The following is a 14,873-nucleotide window of genomic DNA, read 5'->3' as shown; positions in this document are numbered from 1 at the left end:
GAGGAGAACTCTGAGGAGACCCCCAGGGGGTTGGGTCATATGGAATTCGGAGGGGAAAGGGTCACCTTGAGCAGGTGCAGGCCAGGTACCGTGGAGGAAGAATGCGGTAGTAAAGCATTGCAATTATAGTCCTTTCTGTTTCCCATATTTACTATTTTTAAAGTCACTTTTCTCAGGATTTTGTCTCTTACCTGCCTTTTTATTAAAGAATCAGTATTTTAACATTTGAGTCTCGGTTAATCATTTCTTTGTTTTATTCTCCTCATCAGTGATTTCTGTCTTTATTATTATTCTTCCCTCTTGTTTGTTTTCTACTCTGGGATTCTTTTTCCAGTTTATAAAACTGAATGCTTTATTTGTATGAATCATTTTTCCTTTGATAAGTGAATTTAGAGTCATAAATCATCCTGTGAGTAAGACGTTAGTGGGTTCTGCAGACTCTGATAGTTATTTTCAGTTCTAAGAATTTAAAATTTCCCTTTTGATCTTTTTATATAGTGAGTTATTTAATATTGTGAACATGATGTTAAATTTGGACTTTCCCTATCTCCAAGCTGACTGGGGCTTTAAAGCTGAAAGCGGCAGATGCTGGTAGTACCTAAAATGTTACAATAATTCTTTTTTCATGTTTTTCATATTCCTGATGGGAATATTAAGCAAAGCTGAAACTGCACATACACCCTGCAACACAGGACCCATGCCCCAGGGTATTCATGGCATTTTTTAAATAATATTAGAAATTGCTATCAAAATCGAGAAATAAGTTATGGAGTATTAATGATGCAATATTCTATACCAACTAGAGTTAATTAAAAACTACATATATCAATATGAACACATTTTAAAAATACAACCGTTGAATGAAATGGCAAGTCTGAAAAGCATATACATTGTTCAATACAGGTAATGAAAAGTAGAAAGATAATACAAACAAAAAAATTCCATAAAAATATATATATATTTGTATGTTACTGTATGTTGTTTATGGACTGAAAGACCTAATGCAAATAATAACATAAAACAACATAATATATCAGTGTGTTTGGCACATGAGTACCCTTCATATAATTTTTTTACAGTTTTTATTTAAATTCCAGTTAGTTACCATACATGTAAAATTAGCTTCAGGTGTACAATAGAGGGATTCAACCCTTCCATACAACACCAGGAGCTCATCACAAGTGCCCTCCTTAATTCCCATCACCTATTTCACCCACCCCTCCTCCCACCTCCCTTCTGGTAACCATCAGTTTGTTCTCTATAGTTAGGAAGTCTGTTTCTTGGTTTGCCTCTTTTTTAAAAAAATTTTTAAGTTCAATTTAATTAACATATACTGTAATATTAGTTTCAGAGGTAGAATTCAGTGATTCATCAGTTGCCTACAACACCCAGTGCTCATTACATCAAGTGCCCTCCTTAATGCCCATCACCCAGTTACCCCATCCACCACCCACCTCCCCTCCAGCAACCCTCAGTTTGTTCCCTATAGTTAAGAGTCTCTTGAGGTTTGTCTCCCTCTCTGTTTTCCTCTAATATTTTATTTTTCCTTCCCTTCCCCTATGTTCATCTGTTTTGTTTCTTAAATTCCACATATGAGTGAAATCATATGGTGTTTGTCTTCCTCTGACTCATTCTGCTTAGCATGATGCCCTCTAGTTCCATCCACATCGTTGTAAGTGGCAAGATTTCATTCTTTTTGATGGTTGAGTAATATTCCTGTGTGTGTGTGTGTGTGTGTGTCTCACATCTTCCTTATCCATTCACCTGTCAATAGACGTCTGGGTTCTTTCCATATTTTGGTTATTGTGGACACTGCTGTATCTTTGGGGTAAATACCCAGTAGTGCAATGGCTGGGTTGTGGGGTAGCTCTACTTTTAACTCTTTCAGGGAACTCTATACTGTTTGCCTCTTTTTTTCTCCCCCTTTGCTCTTATGCAGAATTTAAGAAATAAAACAAATGACCTTTCGAATAATTTTTGTGCTTATTTAGATTGGGGCAAATTTAATATATATTTAATAATTTTTAAATAAAAGTCTACTTTTTTTTAATAAAGATTTTATTTATTTATTTGAGAGAGAGAGCACAGCAGGGGTAAGAGACAGAGGGAGAGGGAGAAACAGACTCCCCGGTGAGCAGGGAGCCCGATGCGGGACTCGATCCCAAGACCCTGAGATCATGACCCGAGCCGAAGGCAGACGCCCAACCGACTGAGCCACCCAGGCATCCCAATAAAAGTCTATCTTTTTAAACATTTCAATCTCTTTTTAAAGCTTCCCCAGACACTTTACAAATGCTAAAATAAATAGAAGCCAAAGTAAACCTTCCTCAGGCCACGGGGCTGTAGGCACCATGCCTTTACACCAGGCCTTCAGGAGATAGTACAGTATGGTCAGAAAAAGCATGAAGGGGCGCCTGGGTGGCTCAGTTGGTTAAGCGACTGCCTTCGGCTCAGGTCGTGATCCTGGAGTCCTGGGATCGAGTCCCGCATCGGGCTCCCTGCTCAGCGGGGAGTCTGCTTCTCTCTCTGACCCTCCTCCCTCTCATGCTCTCTGTCTCTCATTCTCTCTGTCTCAAATAAATAAATACAAAATCTTAAAAAAAAAAAAAAAAGAAAAGAAAAAGCATGAAGTCAGAAGTCAAGCCAACCCGACTCAAACCACAATTCCCACTCCTGCTGTCTTGCGTGATCCAAGATGAGTATTTTAAACTCTGTAAGGCTCACTTTACTCATTGTTAAGCAACGGCAAGATTTAAAAGTTGTTAAAAGAATTAAAGATAATTTAGCTATGATACAAAGCAAGTAGGAGACATTCCATCAATACTAGCCATTACTAACACGGTATATAATATCTATGTATTATATAATTGAATTATTCCGTAACAGCAATTATACCTCTTTGCATCAGAGATGATCTCTGAAGGAAATAAAGAGATGTTCTTTCTAAGGAATTAATGGACACAGTAATAATAATAAAAAAAATTAAAGATGGGCGCCTGGGTGGCTCAGTTGGTTGAGCGACTGCCTTCGGCTCAGGTCATGATCCTGGAGTCCCTGGATCGAGTCCCGCATCGGGCTCCCTGCTTGGCGGGGAGTCTGCTTCTCCCTCTGACCCTCCCCTCTCTCATGTGCTCTCTCTCACTCTCTCTCTCTCAAATAAATAAATAAAATCTTTAAAAAAAATTAAAGAATTAATGGGCAAATTGGGGTAGGGTACAGTACTTACTTATTTTAGTGATTTAAAACAACTCTTTTATTATGCTCCTATGTTCTGTGAGTCAGGGATTCAGGCAGAACTTGGCGGGGGGGTGACTTGTCTTATTTCACAATGTGCAGAGATTCAGCTAGACAGACTCAGAGGCTAGGGGTGAGTGTTTGAGTGTTACTTTGTTTTCGAGTGATTTAGCAGGAAAAAAATTTAAAGTTAATTGCTCTAGTGCACCTAAGAGCTAAGGTAGTGTAAATGACCAAGGCAACTGACAACTGCCAAGTAAAGATCAATAAAAAATTAAGAGAAATCTCTGAAAGGATAATACAACCCAAATGAAGAATAAGAGTTGATTTTTATATAGAGTTTTAAGAACATGGCTATTACATGAAGTAGTATGTATATTTGTGATTTGGGAAGAATATTTACTACCTTACACTTCATATATCATGATATATATATACTTTAATATACTCCACAGAGAAAAATCAGGGAACAGGAAACCAGAGTGAGATCACTCTACTTTTTGGAAATAGCTTGTCTGTAAGAACAACTACAATACTCATCTGGTTTGTCTAGGCATAATTCCTTTGTCTGTGTCTAAACTCTAATTTTTCAAATAAATCTGCCCGCAGCTAGGTGGCCACATTTTTAGCCATCAGGGGGTGGCTGGCTCATTGTGGTTCATAAGCATCAATTCCATATAAAAAAGAAATGGAAAAACACCCTGAGTTGTAAGCAATCAAAATGTGATCAAAATCTAACTTGGTTTGATTAAAAAGGAAAATCCACAGTAATTCACTTTCTCCTTTCTACTCTTCACACAACAAAATAAGAGGTAGTACAGAGAAGCAATTAAAATGAAATTGCCTTTTGCCCCTGGGATATCTGAGTAGAACCTTCCCACCAATGAAGTATTTAGCTCCAGATTTCTCACTTTTCCCCCCTTTGCCATACCAAAATTGCTGTGGTCTTCCTTTAGAAACAACGTCTGTTCGGTTAACCCTGGGCTTCTAAGACTCTTAATCTTTTTATTTTGTAAAAATTGTAAGACTGCACAGTAACAAGGCCATCGGCCCTATTCAGTTAGGACCTTGGATAGGATTGGAAACCAGCCCAGTATCATGAATTCCAACAAACTTGTATAACCTCTGAAATGGGGTGAAAGAATGTATCCGTGACCACTGACCGCACCTAGAATCTGCTCCTGCAGGGAGATATCACAGGAAGAAAAGAGCGTGCAGACATAAATGTGGCAGCACTGTTGCAAAACTCCAACATTCACCCTCCTTTCTGACCACAGTCAGACCTCAGAAGCCAACACACTTACTATTCCGACCTAGGAACAAAAGCTGCATCATTTACCCCAGAGACCCCGAGTCACGGGAGCAGCTCCACTTCAGCCAACAAAACCACGTGACTATACTACAGGACTGGAGACACATGAAGCAGAATTGTAGCAGCAAGAGGAAATGTTCCCACAAATGAAAAAACTCTAAGTCACTTCCAGACTCTTCATGATCTCTCTCATGCATGTCTTCACGATGCGGCAAACACGGGGACATCTAGTAAACACTGGATTCCAGTAAAGCAAACACTAGCGAGGTTCAGAGTATGTATAGATACACACGTGTGGTCTCAGTGCGGCTCGGGAGCAAAAGAAATGGAAGGTGAAGCTCCATCAGGAGCTTGGGGCTGGGAAAGGTGAGCCAAGTGAGTAAGATGGGGGAGCACAGAGTGGCACAACAGGCAGTTGGGAGCACCACTGAAAAGCGACCCCTCACCCCTGGTGAGGTACCCGGCACTCCTCCCCCGGCGATCACAGGGTCACAAAGGACAGGGAGAGCGCTCTTACTGTAGCACACGGGAGTGGCTGAGATCTCTCAAATCCGAGTCCTCATAATGCGGAGTTATCGTTCCCAGCCCGCTGTCGCTCAGCATGCGCTTCCGTAGGGCGGGATTCCACCAGTCGGAAATTCTGGGAGAAAGCAGGGCACCAGGCATTTAGGCATTCAAAGCCAGCATGGCACGTACTCTGCTCTGTCTCAAGATGGTTCTTGTCTAGATGTGAGATGGCAAACTAATCTTCACTGGGTATTTACTAGTTACTTCTTCACATTCATTATTTAATTTTCTCAAGTATCATGAACTATTTGTGTGCTTCTGCCCTCTACAGATGAGAAAACTGCCTTTCAAGATTAAGTAATTTTAGGGGTGCCTGGGTGGCTCAGTCAGTTAAGCATCTGCCTTCGGCTCAGGTCATGATCTCAGGGTCCTGGGATCAGCCCCACTTTGGGCTCCCTGCTCTGCAGGGAGTCTGCCTCCCCCCCCCACCCCCCACCGTGCATGCACTCTCTCTCTCAAATAAAAAAATGAAATCTTAAAAAAAGATTAAGTAATTTTAAATGTGATGTAAATAAGAAGTAATGGGACCTGATGTAGAAATGGAAATTAGGAAATAACAAAGCCCATCCTTTTTCACTGCTTTCCTGTCCTTGTTCATTTCCAGAAGGGGCAACTGGCCAGAAATAAGAAAGGGACTGATTGAAGTGCTAATGGATTTTCAAGCTACTTTGAGCTACTTTATTTTTGGAGCTAGGGCTAATAGAGGATGCCCAGGACAAAGCCATTTCTTTTGGCCAATTATTGATATAGAGAGAGGGCAAAGAGCAGGGTGAGTGTGGTAGAACGGGTTTACTCTTAACCAGATTGAAGACTGCAGCCAAGATCATGTTGGGCAAGAGGACAGCAAGACTCTAATGCCCACTGCCCCTGCAGGATGATCCAGCATCTCACTAGCTTTCCCCACTGCGGACAGGCTGGATTTACAGACATGGACTGTGAAGATGGGCTTCTCCACCACCTTCTGGGACTCCCGGGGGTACACATTTGTTATCACTAGCTCTGGCTTTCCTAAACGCCGCTATATACCTGCCCCATCCTGCCACTTCTGTCTTCTCTGGACTTGATACATATCACTGATCCCAGCTGGCCTTGGCAGAGTAAGAAATATTCAGAAATGGCAGCAATGACCAAATAAATTAGTGCACAGGGGTAAACAGGCATAGGGTTACCTCAAGTGAACATGTCTACATATATGTGTGTGTGTGTTTGTGTGTGTGTGTGTACACAATTCACAAATGCTATTTGAGTGCCTGTGTGTGTGTGCTTTCCAGGGAAATCCTTATTTTAACTATTTGGCCTTCATATACCAGTTAAGACATCAAAATTCATCAGACTTTACAAGGGCAGAAATGTTCAATTTTTTTATTTTTGCACTGTTGTTTCCTAACGGCTTCTACTGGTAGCTGGCACCTAAAAAGGTCTCTAAATAAGTATTTTGGAATTGCTGAAATAACCTAGAAATATTAATAATATTTTGGTGGTTCAACATAGTGATTAAATGCACGGGCTTTAGCATAAAACCTGGGACCAAATCTCAATTTTGCCATTCATTTTCTGTGCAATGGTGGCAAAGTTAAAGAACCCTCTGAGTCTCAATTTTGTTATCTGTGGATTTAGGATAATAATAGTACCAGACATGCAGGGGCACTGTGATAGGATAGTGATGACGAGGATCATTTTAATAACACCATACTGAATGAGTGTCTACCAAGTGTCAAGAACTATCCTAAATACTTCACACGTATCAACTGATTTAATTTTCAAACAATTCTCTGCATAGGCTTCATTTCCATTTTACAGATCAGGAAATAAGCACAGAGCACTTCCAATGACAAGGTTACTATGAAGCGGTGGTAGGGATATAAGAAAGGCATTTAGGACAGTATGTGGCTCATAGTAAGTGCTTGATACGTCATAGTTATTATTATACCATCTATGTCTCAGGCTGCCTGGATCTAGCAAAAAAGGAGGAGGAAGTGGTAGAGGAGAAAAGTAAGAGTCAAACCACCTGTGCCCATTTTCCTTTGGATGATACAAGCATTATAGATATATATGCACAAATGCAAATACTAGTACTTTATAGTTTGGTAAGAAGTGTGGATGTAGTGGTTAAAGAAAGTTCAGACATGGTACAAATCTTGGTGGGAAAGAGTAATTCTATGCAGCCATTCAAAAGACAGACACAGAATGGAACCAGTTATGCTACATGCTAATGAAACCCAGCAAGAAAACCTGTATTTCAAGATAGTTCAATGTCATTAGAAATGTCCAGTGCAAAGCCACGTTGGACACGGATGTCACGCTGTGGCCAGCCTCACTACCACATCACCAAAGAAGGGCGCACTCACCCTGAGGCTTGCTCCACCACCAGGTCAGGCATTCCTGGAGGTGTTCCTGCCTGCTGTGACAACACCATATCTGGATCCAGAATAAAAATCTCATCTTGGGAAATCTCCATCACAAAGTGCAAATGTTCCTAAGGAAGAAAAAAGAAGTCTGTCAAAGGATTGACAAGATGCTCAAATCTATCATCTGATAATATCAGTGACAAAACAAAGCATCCTTGGTCTTGAGGGATAATGAAAGTCGATGGCATATCCAAAGACCACAGTGCATTTTCAGAGGTCAGACCAGTGGACATCCATCCCTGAAGCGACATGGTAGCAAGAGACTGGTGAGGGGAAGAGGTGAATCCTTCTTGGTTTGGGATTCCTACTTGACCAGGATCTTGTCAGGTGTAACCAGAGATGGGCTTGCCTCTTCTTCCCAAATACTTTTGAAGAAGCGACACCCCACTTGTGGCTTGGTCCAGCATGAATTGTGCAGTAAGCTGGACTTGGACCCCCAGGATCTGGCCAAAGCTAAGTGGCATGATTAACAACTGGTTTTATCACTGGATTCCATGACATATTATTATTTCTTCTCCTTCTTCTTCTTCTTTATTGCAGGAGAATTTGGGCAGTAGGAACATTTATTATCATTGAGCAGAAGCATTTTTTTTTTCTCATTACGAAATCCCGGGAAGTGATGAGTTGCAACTGAGTAGCATAAATATACACCTGAGGTGTCAAACTTGCTAACCAAAATAAACTGAAAAAGCCATAAAATGGATCTAGGAAGTAGTAAAAGTAGCAGTGTGCAAGAAAATTTAGAGTGCAGGCTGGTGATAACATCTATAAGCCTAGTTATTGTCTGTACTCATTTACAAGGTCAAATCTTGAGTCCACAAATCACAAAATGTGTGAAGACAAATAAAAAAACTCATAACTTAGGCTATGAGTACCATTCCGGAATGTGTAAATGTTTTAGGGTTTACATTAGAAAAAATGTGTAAGATTAGCTACCAATAAAGTCTATTGATTGTGGAATTTTTCACTTTTACAAATAGGCTCAAGAAAGCTTACCTGAGATCTGTCTATTCGGTAAAAGCGATCAGCGGAAGTTGCTAGGAAAGAAAAACGTATATGGCATTCAGAGTCCTGTGATCTAGCACCAAATTTACAACCTTCTCTCCTACTATGCCACTCAAAATCTTTGCATTCCAGGCATGCCGGCCTGCTGGCCAGTTCCTAACTTTAGAAAAACTCAGAACTTCCCTGTCTGCTATGGCTAGCCCCCAGCTTAGAAAGCCCTTCCCCATTACATCTCCCTAACTAAATCTTACCTGTCTCTTAAGGACCAACTTAAATGCTGCCTCCTCTGAGAAACATTCTTCCATCCCATCTTCCCTACTCTGGACAGAATTCATTGCTCCTACCTTTAGGCATGTTCACCTTTTTTTATACTTCTTGTAGACACCATCTTCATAAATAACTAGGAGATAGAGATATCTGCCTCTTTAAAGGTCTGTGCTTCATTTACTCTTTTATGTCTACAGACACTAGCACATGACCTTAAACAGAGCTGGGACTCAGTGTGTATTTATTAAGTAAATAAAGGTGGTGGTGGGGGGAGGGGGGGGGACCCGTAGGTAGCCAGACTTCCCAAGGAAGTGATTCTCATTTTGAAAAAAAAAAGCTTGAAGATGCAGAGCCAGGGACCCCATCTGGTACTGAAGGATTCATTTCACTTCAAGATCGAATTCCTAAGCCATGTCTAAAGAAAGCCAAAACAGTAAAAATAATTATTTAAGCATTCCTAAAAGGAACTGGGTTGCATCTGTGGTTTGGGGAAAAAAAATTGCAAACTTTCAGTTTGTAGACACTATTCTGATTATTCTTAATACTTTCAGTTTGTAGACACTATTCTGATTATTCTTAATACTCAAAAGAATTATGTTCCTCCTCACTTAAATCTATCTAACAGAGTAGAAAATAAATAGATTTTCTACAAAGTACATAGTCCTAGAGGGAATAACTCAAAATGCAAATAATCATTCAAAAATCATAACTATTTAATGAGTAGCTTCTCTCCAAAGGACATGAGCTGAGACACAAGACAATCACGGTCCCTCCCCGCTAAAAGCAACAAAGGAATAAAATCTGAGGACTTATTCTACTTTGGTTCTTTTTAACCTTAAGTGTGATCACCTTTTAAAGGTTTTTCTATCTATAGAATATAACTAACATCACACTTGTAATTTTATCTAAGAATGTATATAGAACAGACTACATATAGAACAATTCATATAAACTTCTAAAATTTTCTCAAATATAAGTTGTTTCCCTGTGAATTCAGGAAAAAACACATGATTGTGCTTTTCATCACAAGGGAATAAAGGAGCCGGAGGAAAGTAGTGTCAGTTATCTTCAGAGTAGGTGATGAGCTATTAATGAAAACCTAGGTCATGATTCACTTGGGTTAGATCTGATATAAATACAAGTGTTCATCTTCATAGTACTGTTTACATACTCACACATCCTGTCGCACTCTTGTCCGCATTTATATCTGCATCCCCAGATCAACCAAAGAAATGTCTACAGTGAAAACCACATGTCCACATAGACAAGAGAGATACCTGGTTGTTGATATACTGGGCAGTAGATAAGCAGGAGTGTACTGTAATATGGGTAACTAACTGATAGAAAAACAGGATTAGGCAGCATCTAGTGAGTGAGGGATGCTTGCAATGGAAAATGAACCCATTAACCAATCAGAAAATAACTGAAATACATTCAATAGGCCATGCTCAGCAGAGCAGATCTGAATGCAACTGAAAATTTCTACATTTTTGCAAAAATGTATACTCATACTGAAATGATGGCTAATGGAAATATACGAAAGTTACAATAAGCAAACAATAGGGAATTAGTACCTGTCTGCTGTGTACTGTATCCATCTACTGGCCTGAATTTAAGATAAGCCCTCAACATGTTTCAGGAAAAGGGAGGGGGGGCGGTGGGCACGGAAAGGGAAATGTCAGTTTGGGCAATTTGATGCTGAGTTCAGCCCAAGGTAACCAACTTTCTCTGAAAAAAATGACTTCAGGAAAGTATGTCGCAACATCAGTGAGTCCACATAGTTTGAGATGCAAATACCAGTCACACAGAGCCACATAAAGAGTTTCTGAATAATCCCTTGGAAAACCAGGGTCCACTCCACCCCATCTATCAATGCATTGTTGTCCTGCTACTTCTGCAATCCCCACTGCTCCATGAAATAGAGAAACACTCACCATCTAGAAAGCACCACCGTGGGGAGAGTCTCTGAGCTGAGAGCGCCCTGGGGAAGGAGGTTTCGTGGTCCTGGAAAGAGACACATACATCCTCCTGACTCCATTTGAATGATCTGAGGGTTTTAACTTCACTGTACCATATCGACTACTTCTAAGAGTGAGCATCCTTTCCTAAACCGAGCACTGGTGAGAGGCCAAATCGTATTCTTACTAGAAAGAGAGGCTGTCCTTTGAAATAAATTACTTCACACGGGACCTTCGAAAACAACTCCCACATAAAATTTCTATGAAGTTCTCAACTACTCTATTAAGCATTCAGAAATGACATAACTGGGGACATTTACCTCGTTGAGGGAATTTCTTTGCTTTTGTGAAGCTAAGGAAGTAGGGGCAGCTGGCTGTCATTTACACTTTGGTTCCCCACATAGATATAAGGAAGGCACTGGCACAAAATGGGAAGGGGCTGAGCCTCATCTACTGGCCAGAATGGACTCGCAGCATTGAAGAAACACAAGAGGCCATCCATCTGCAGTGTAAAACCCCTTAACTAGATTAGCATCTGTTATACAGGGCAATTTGTCTGCATGAAAGCAAAGAAAATCAACATCACATATTGAGGCCATCATTACCTCAACCTTATCCACTGAACCTGACTGCAGAGCTGCGCACAAGGAGGAAGAACCTTCTGCCAGGCTGGCTGGTGACAAAATCGTCTGCCCAACATGGACTTAGCCAACGATGTACTCATCCGCCTTAGCATTCTCCAGCTCTCTAGCTTCTAAGATGCCCGATCCTACCCCCTCTCATGTGTGAACTCAAGGCCATCTGCTAGCCTCCATCTCCTCTCCTTTAGCCTTAGATAAAAAGGTTGTTTCCTGTTCAAAGCTAACCACTTCATCTAGTCCCCAGATTACCCTCTTCTTTCCTTTCAAACTTTATTTCTGTATTCTTACTGAAATCCTCTTCCCTACCCAGAAATTCATTAATTTTTCTGCTTTCAGTGGCTCCCCCTCTCTAAAACAAATTCCCCTCGATTGATCTTGTTACATCTTCTGAAAATTAATTTCCCCTTCCTTGCCCTGCCAAATCCCTGAAATATGCCTCAGTATCTCCTGCCTCCAACTTCCCCTTAGCCATTTTGGCCCGACCTCTAGAAGAATGGCTTCTGATGCATCATTCTTCAAAAGCTGCCCTTCCAAGAGATCACCAGGACTAGCATCCTTCCTGATTTAATACTACTACCAGTTCCCAAGATTTCCAGAAGTCTCTGAAGCTTTTACTTCTTACAAGGAATTAAGGCCACATCACAGAAGAACAGACTAGGGAACTGGCAGATTGAAAGCAGAAGGGATTATCTCTTTATAATTCCAAACTTTCAAAAACTGAAAATCTCCCCTAAGAGAAACTCTGTCAATGATAATTTAAAAATAAAAAGCGCATTCTAGTTTACAACACATAACTTGGAGCATTCTAGCCCTGGCTTATAATGACACTGAAATCGTTGACAGAAACAGGACAAATGAGGAGGGAGGTTAGGTCTCTGTGGGGAAGGCAGTGGGAGTTTGACCCACATTAGGGATTTGAGATGTTCTAATACAGGTAGCATCCCTGGAGTGCAGCTGGGTGTGGCGGATCCATGTGTACCGGAGGGGGACAGGAGAAGGAACTAGGAATAACATAGGACAAACAATAAGGAACTAATCAGAGGTTGCATTGACTTGTTTGGGGTTTTGATCAACACTCCCTCATGCCTCACTTGCTCCTCAGGCAAAGCCTATGCTTAGATCAGCGGGTCTCAAAATGTGAACCGTGGAGCAGCGGCATCAGCTAGGAACTTGTGAGAAATACAAATTCCCTGGCACAACCACAAATTTATAGAAACCCTGGGAGTGGAACCCCGTAATCTTTCAGGTGAAGGTGATGTACGCTAGAGGTTTAAAAGCATGGACCTAACAAAAGGGATCCGTTTTATTATAAGAAACCTTGACTACCTGGAATTTTTAACATGAATGGATTCTGCAAAGTAAATAATTGATAGAGAAAAAAACTGGTCTTGGGTCTGGCACCAAAATTTTATATTTATATGTGTAGAATTGATATAGCTATGGATAGACAGATAAATACATATCTCTATGGATATATATGTAGCTATGAACACAGAGATATTTCTCTCTTTTCTGAACGGGCTTTGCCATCCTGCTGGTTGCACTAAATGAAATTGTGATATGTGCTCAGTACCTATTTGTATGAAAATCACATTTAACATTTCGAGAAGTACATTTTGACACGTGATATACTGTTTTAAAGAAACTTAAGGTTCTTACTGTATTTTTATAAAACATGTAAAGTCACCAACATGTCCGTTTAGTGTCAAATGTAGTAAGTCAGGAGATTCAAATGTGATTTGAAATATTTAGTGCCAACTATGAAAGCTCCTAAATAAAAATATTAAACAGAAACATGGCTGTCTTCTCTAGAAATAAAGATGGCTTAGACACCAAGGACAGTTTCTGAAATCTGATGTCAAATGTGCTACAGAGAGCCCCCCACACAAAAATGAAATTTCCCTAGGTAAAAATCTACTCTGAAAGAACTCAGAAGTGCTTAATTTATCATTTAAAAAAACCTAAAGATTAATAATGTTATTGCTGGAGTATTCAAATTAGAGAATATCAGATATTATTTAGTCTCATTTAATAAAATGCAAATTGAAAAAATAAATAAAATGCAGATTGATATACTGCCTCAATCACGTGACTAGCTTACCACAGGCTGGTAAAATAATATTGGTATAATTGTATACATGTTTATATATGAAGGTCTGTGTGTCAGGAGAGTTTTATGGATGTGCCTATTTATTTTGTATATTTTCTGTTTGTTTATTTTCTCTACACCTTAATTCACAGGCATTTGCTACAACTCAACTTCCTTAAAGAGGTTTTATTTAAAGAGAATGTTACCAGTTTGCTCTGTGAAAACACACTGGCTGCCAAAGAATAGAGATCTTTGAAACACTTCAAATAGGTTCAAGTGGACCCTCGACTAAGTTCAACAAGCCTTAACTCCCTGAAATTTTATGCTAAATTCAGTGTGTCTAGTGGAGGTGCATGTTTCACTGCTTTCTATAGGTTATCAAAGTGATCTGGAATCCCAAGAAGCTCATGAGAAAAATGTCATTGAAAAATAACTGGACACTCTCTTGGTCACATGCAGATTAACCCAGCGTCTTAGGAGATGGTTACAAGTGCACTGGGAGAGCCCTAACTTCTCTGATGTAGCTCCCCTGAACTAGGTTTGCATCCTCTCCCTCCTTTTACAGAGCTCCTTCAGCCTTGTTCATAAAAAAAAATTGTCAGCTCTTAAAAACAGAATTATTAATATAATAAAGTCCTATGTTAAAAGGCATTTGAGGAGTGCCTGGGTGGCTCAGTTGGTTAGGCGTCTGTCTTTGGCTCAGGTAATGATCTTGGGGTCCTGGGATTGAGCCCTGCAGTGGGCTCTCTGCTTAGCAGGGAGTCTGTTTTTTCCTCTCCCTCTGCCCCTCTCCCTACTTGTGCTCTCTCTCTCTCTCTCAAATAAATAAATTTTTTTTTTTTTTAAAAAAGGTATTTGAATTCCAAAGTAAAAATGCAATTATCACCTACCCCAATCTGGGAAGGATTTATAATGCAATGCAATTAAACTACTTATTTCCAAATGTTACATGTCAAAAAGATATATAAAAGCAGTCAAGTCTCAGCAAAATTTTCCCCTTGGATCTAATCTAGCCCACACATATATATGCAGATGAAAGGATCTCACTTGCATTAGGACCCTAAAAGTTGGAGATTACCTAAAATCAGTGTTAAAATGATGTTTCACTGCAGCAGATGGACAAAATGTAAAAACATACCCACAAAATATACCAACAATCTATAAAATAAGACACAAAGAAATTCAGCTAATCAGCACAGCTGGGTGTTGGATGACATCTAAAAGATCCAGGGGAGAACAGGAGGTAAAGAGCAGGTGAGGGATGGGAAATCTGGTGGTGGTTGAGGCTGATGTATTTCACTTGAGTTGAAAAATGGAGCCCAAAACTACTTTTAATGAGAAAGTCTGCTTTGGAAAACTGATTGTGTGTGTGTGTTCCAATACAAGTTTATT

The 14,873-nt window shown here is 40.1% G+C and overlaps 1 protein-coding gene across 1 annotated transcript in view; it reads right to left on the bottom strand.

Moving 5' to 3' along the window:
- Nucleotides 1-14,873, bottom strand: part of DGKI (diacylglycerol kinase iota) — a 356,177-nt gene that overhangs the window by 66,130 nt on the left and 275,174 nt on the right. The window contains exons 24-27 of the mRNA XM_064574919.1: nt 10,728-10,797; nt 8,518-8,558; nt 7,462-7,589; nt 5,064-5,186 (exon numbers count right to left, since the gene is read on the bottom strand). Coding sequence (XP_064430989.1) covers nt 5,064-5,186; nt 7,462-7,589; nt 8,518-8,558; nt 10,728-10,797 — 362 coding nt within the window. The remainder of the gene's footprint in view (nt 1-5,063; nt 5,187-7,461; nt 7,590-8,517; nt 8,559-10,727; nt 10,798-14,873) is intronic.

This window comes from Mirounga angustirostris, unplaced genomic scaffold (genome assembly GCF_029215605.1).
Source record: "Mirounga angustirostris isolate CCGP_5_RB_7025 unplaced genomic scaffold, mMirAng1.0.hap1 SCAF_12, whole genome shotgun sequence".
NCBI classification, from domain to species: domain Eukaryota; kingdom Metazoa; phylum Chordata; class Mammalia; order Carnivora; family Phocidae; genus Mirounga; species Mirounga angustirostris.
The sequence above is the reverse complement of the archived record's forward strand: the minus strand, read 5'-3'. Positions and strand labels throughout refer to the sequence as shown.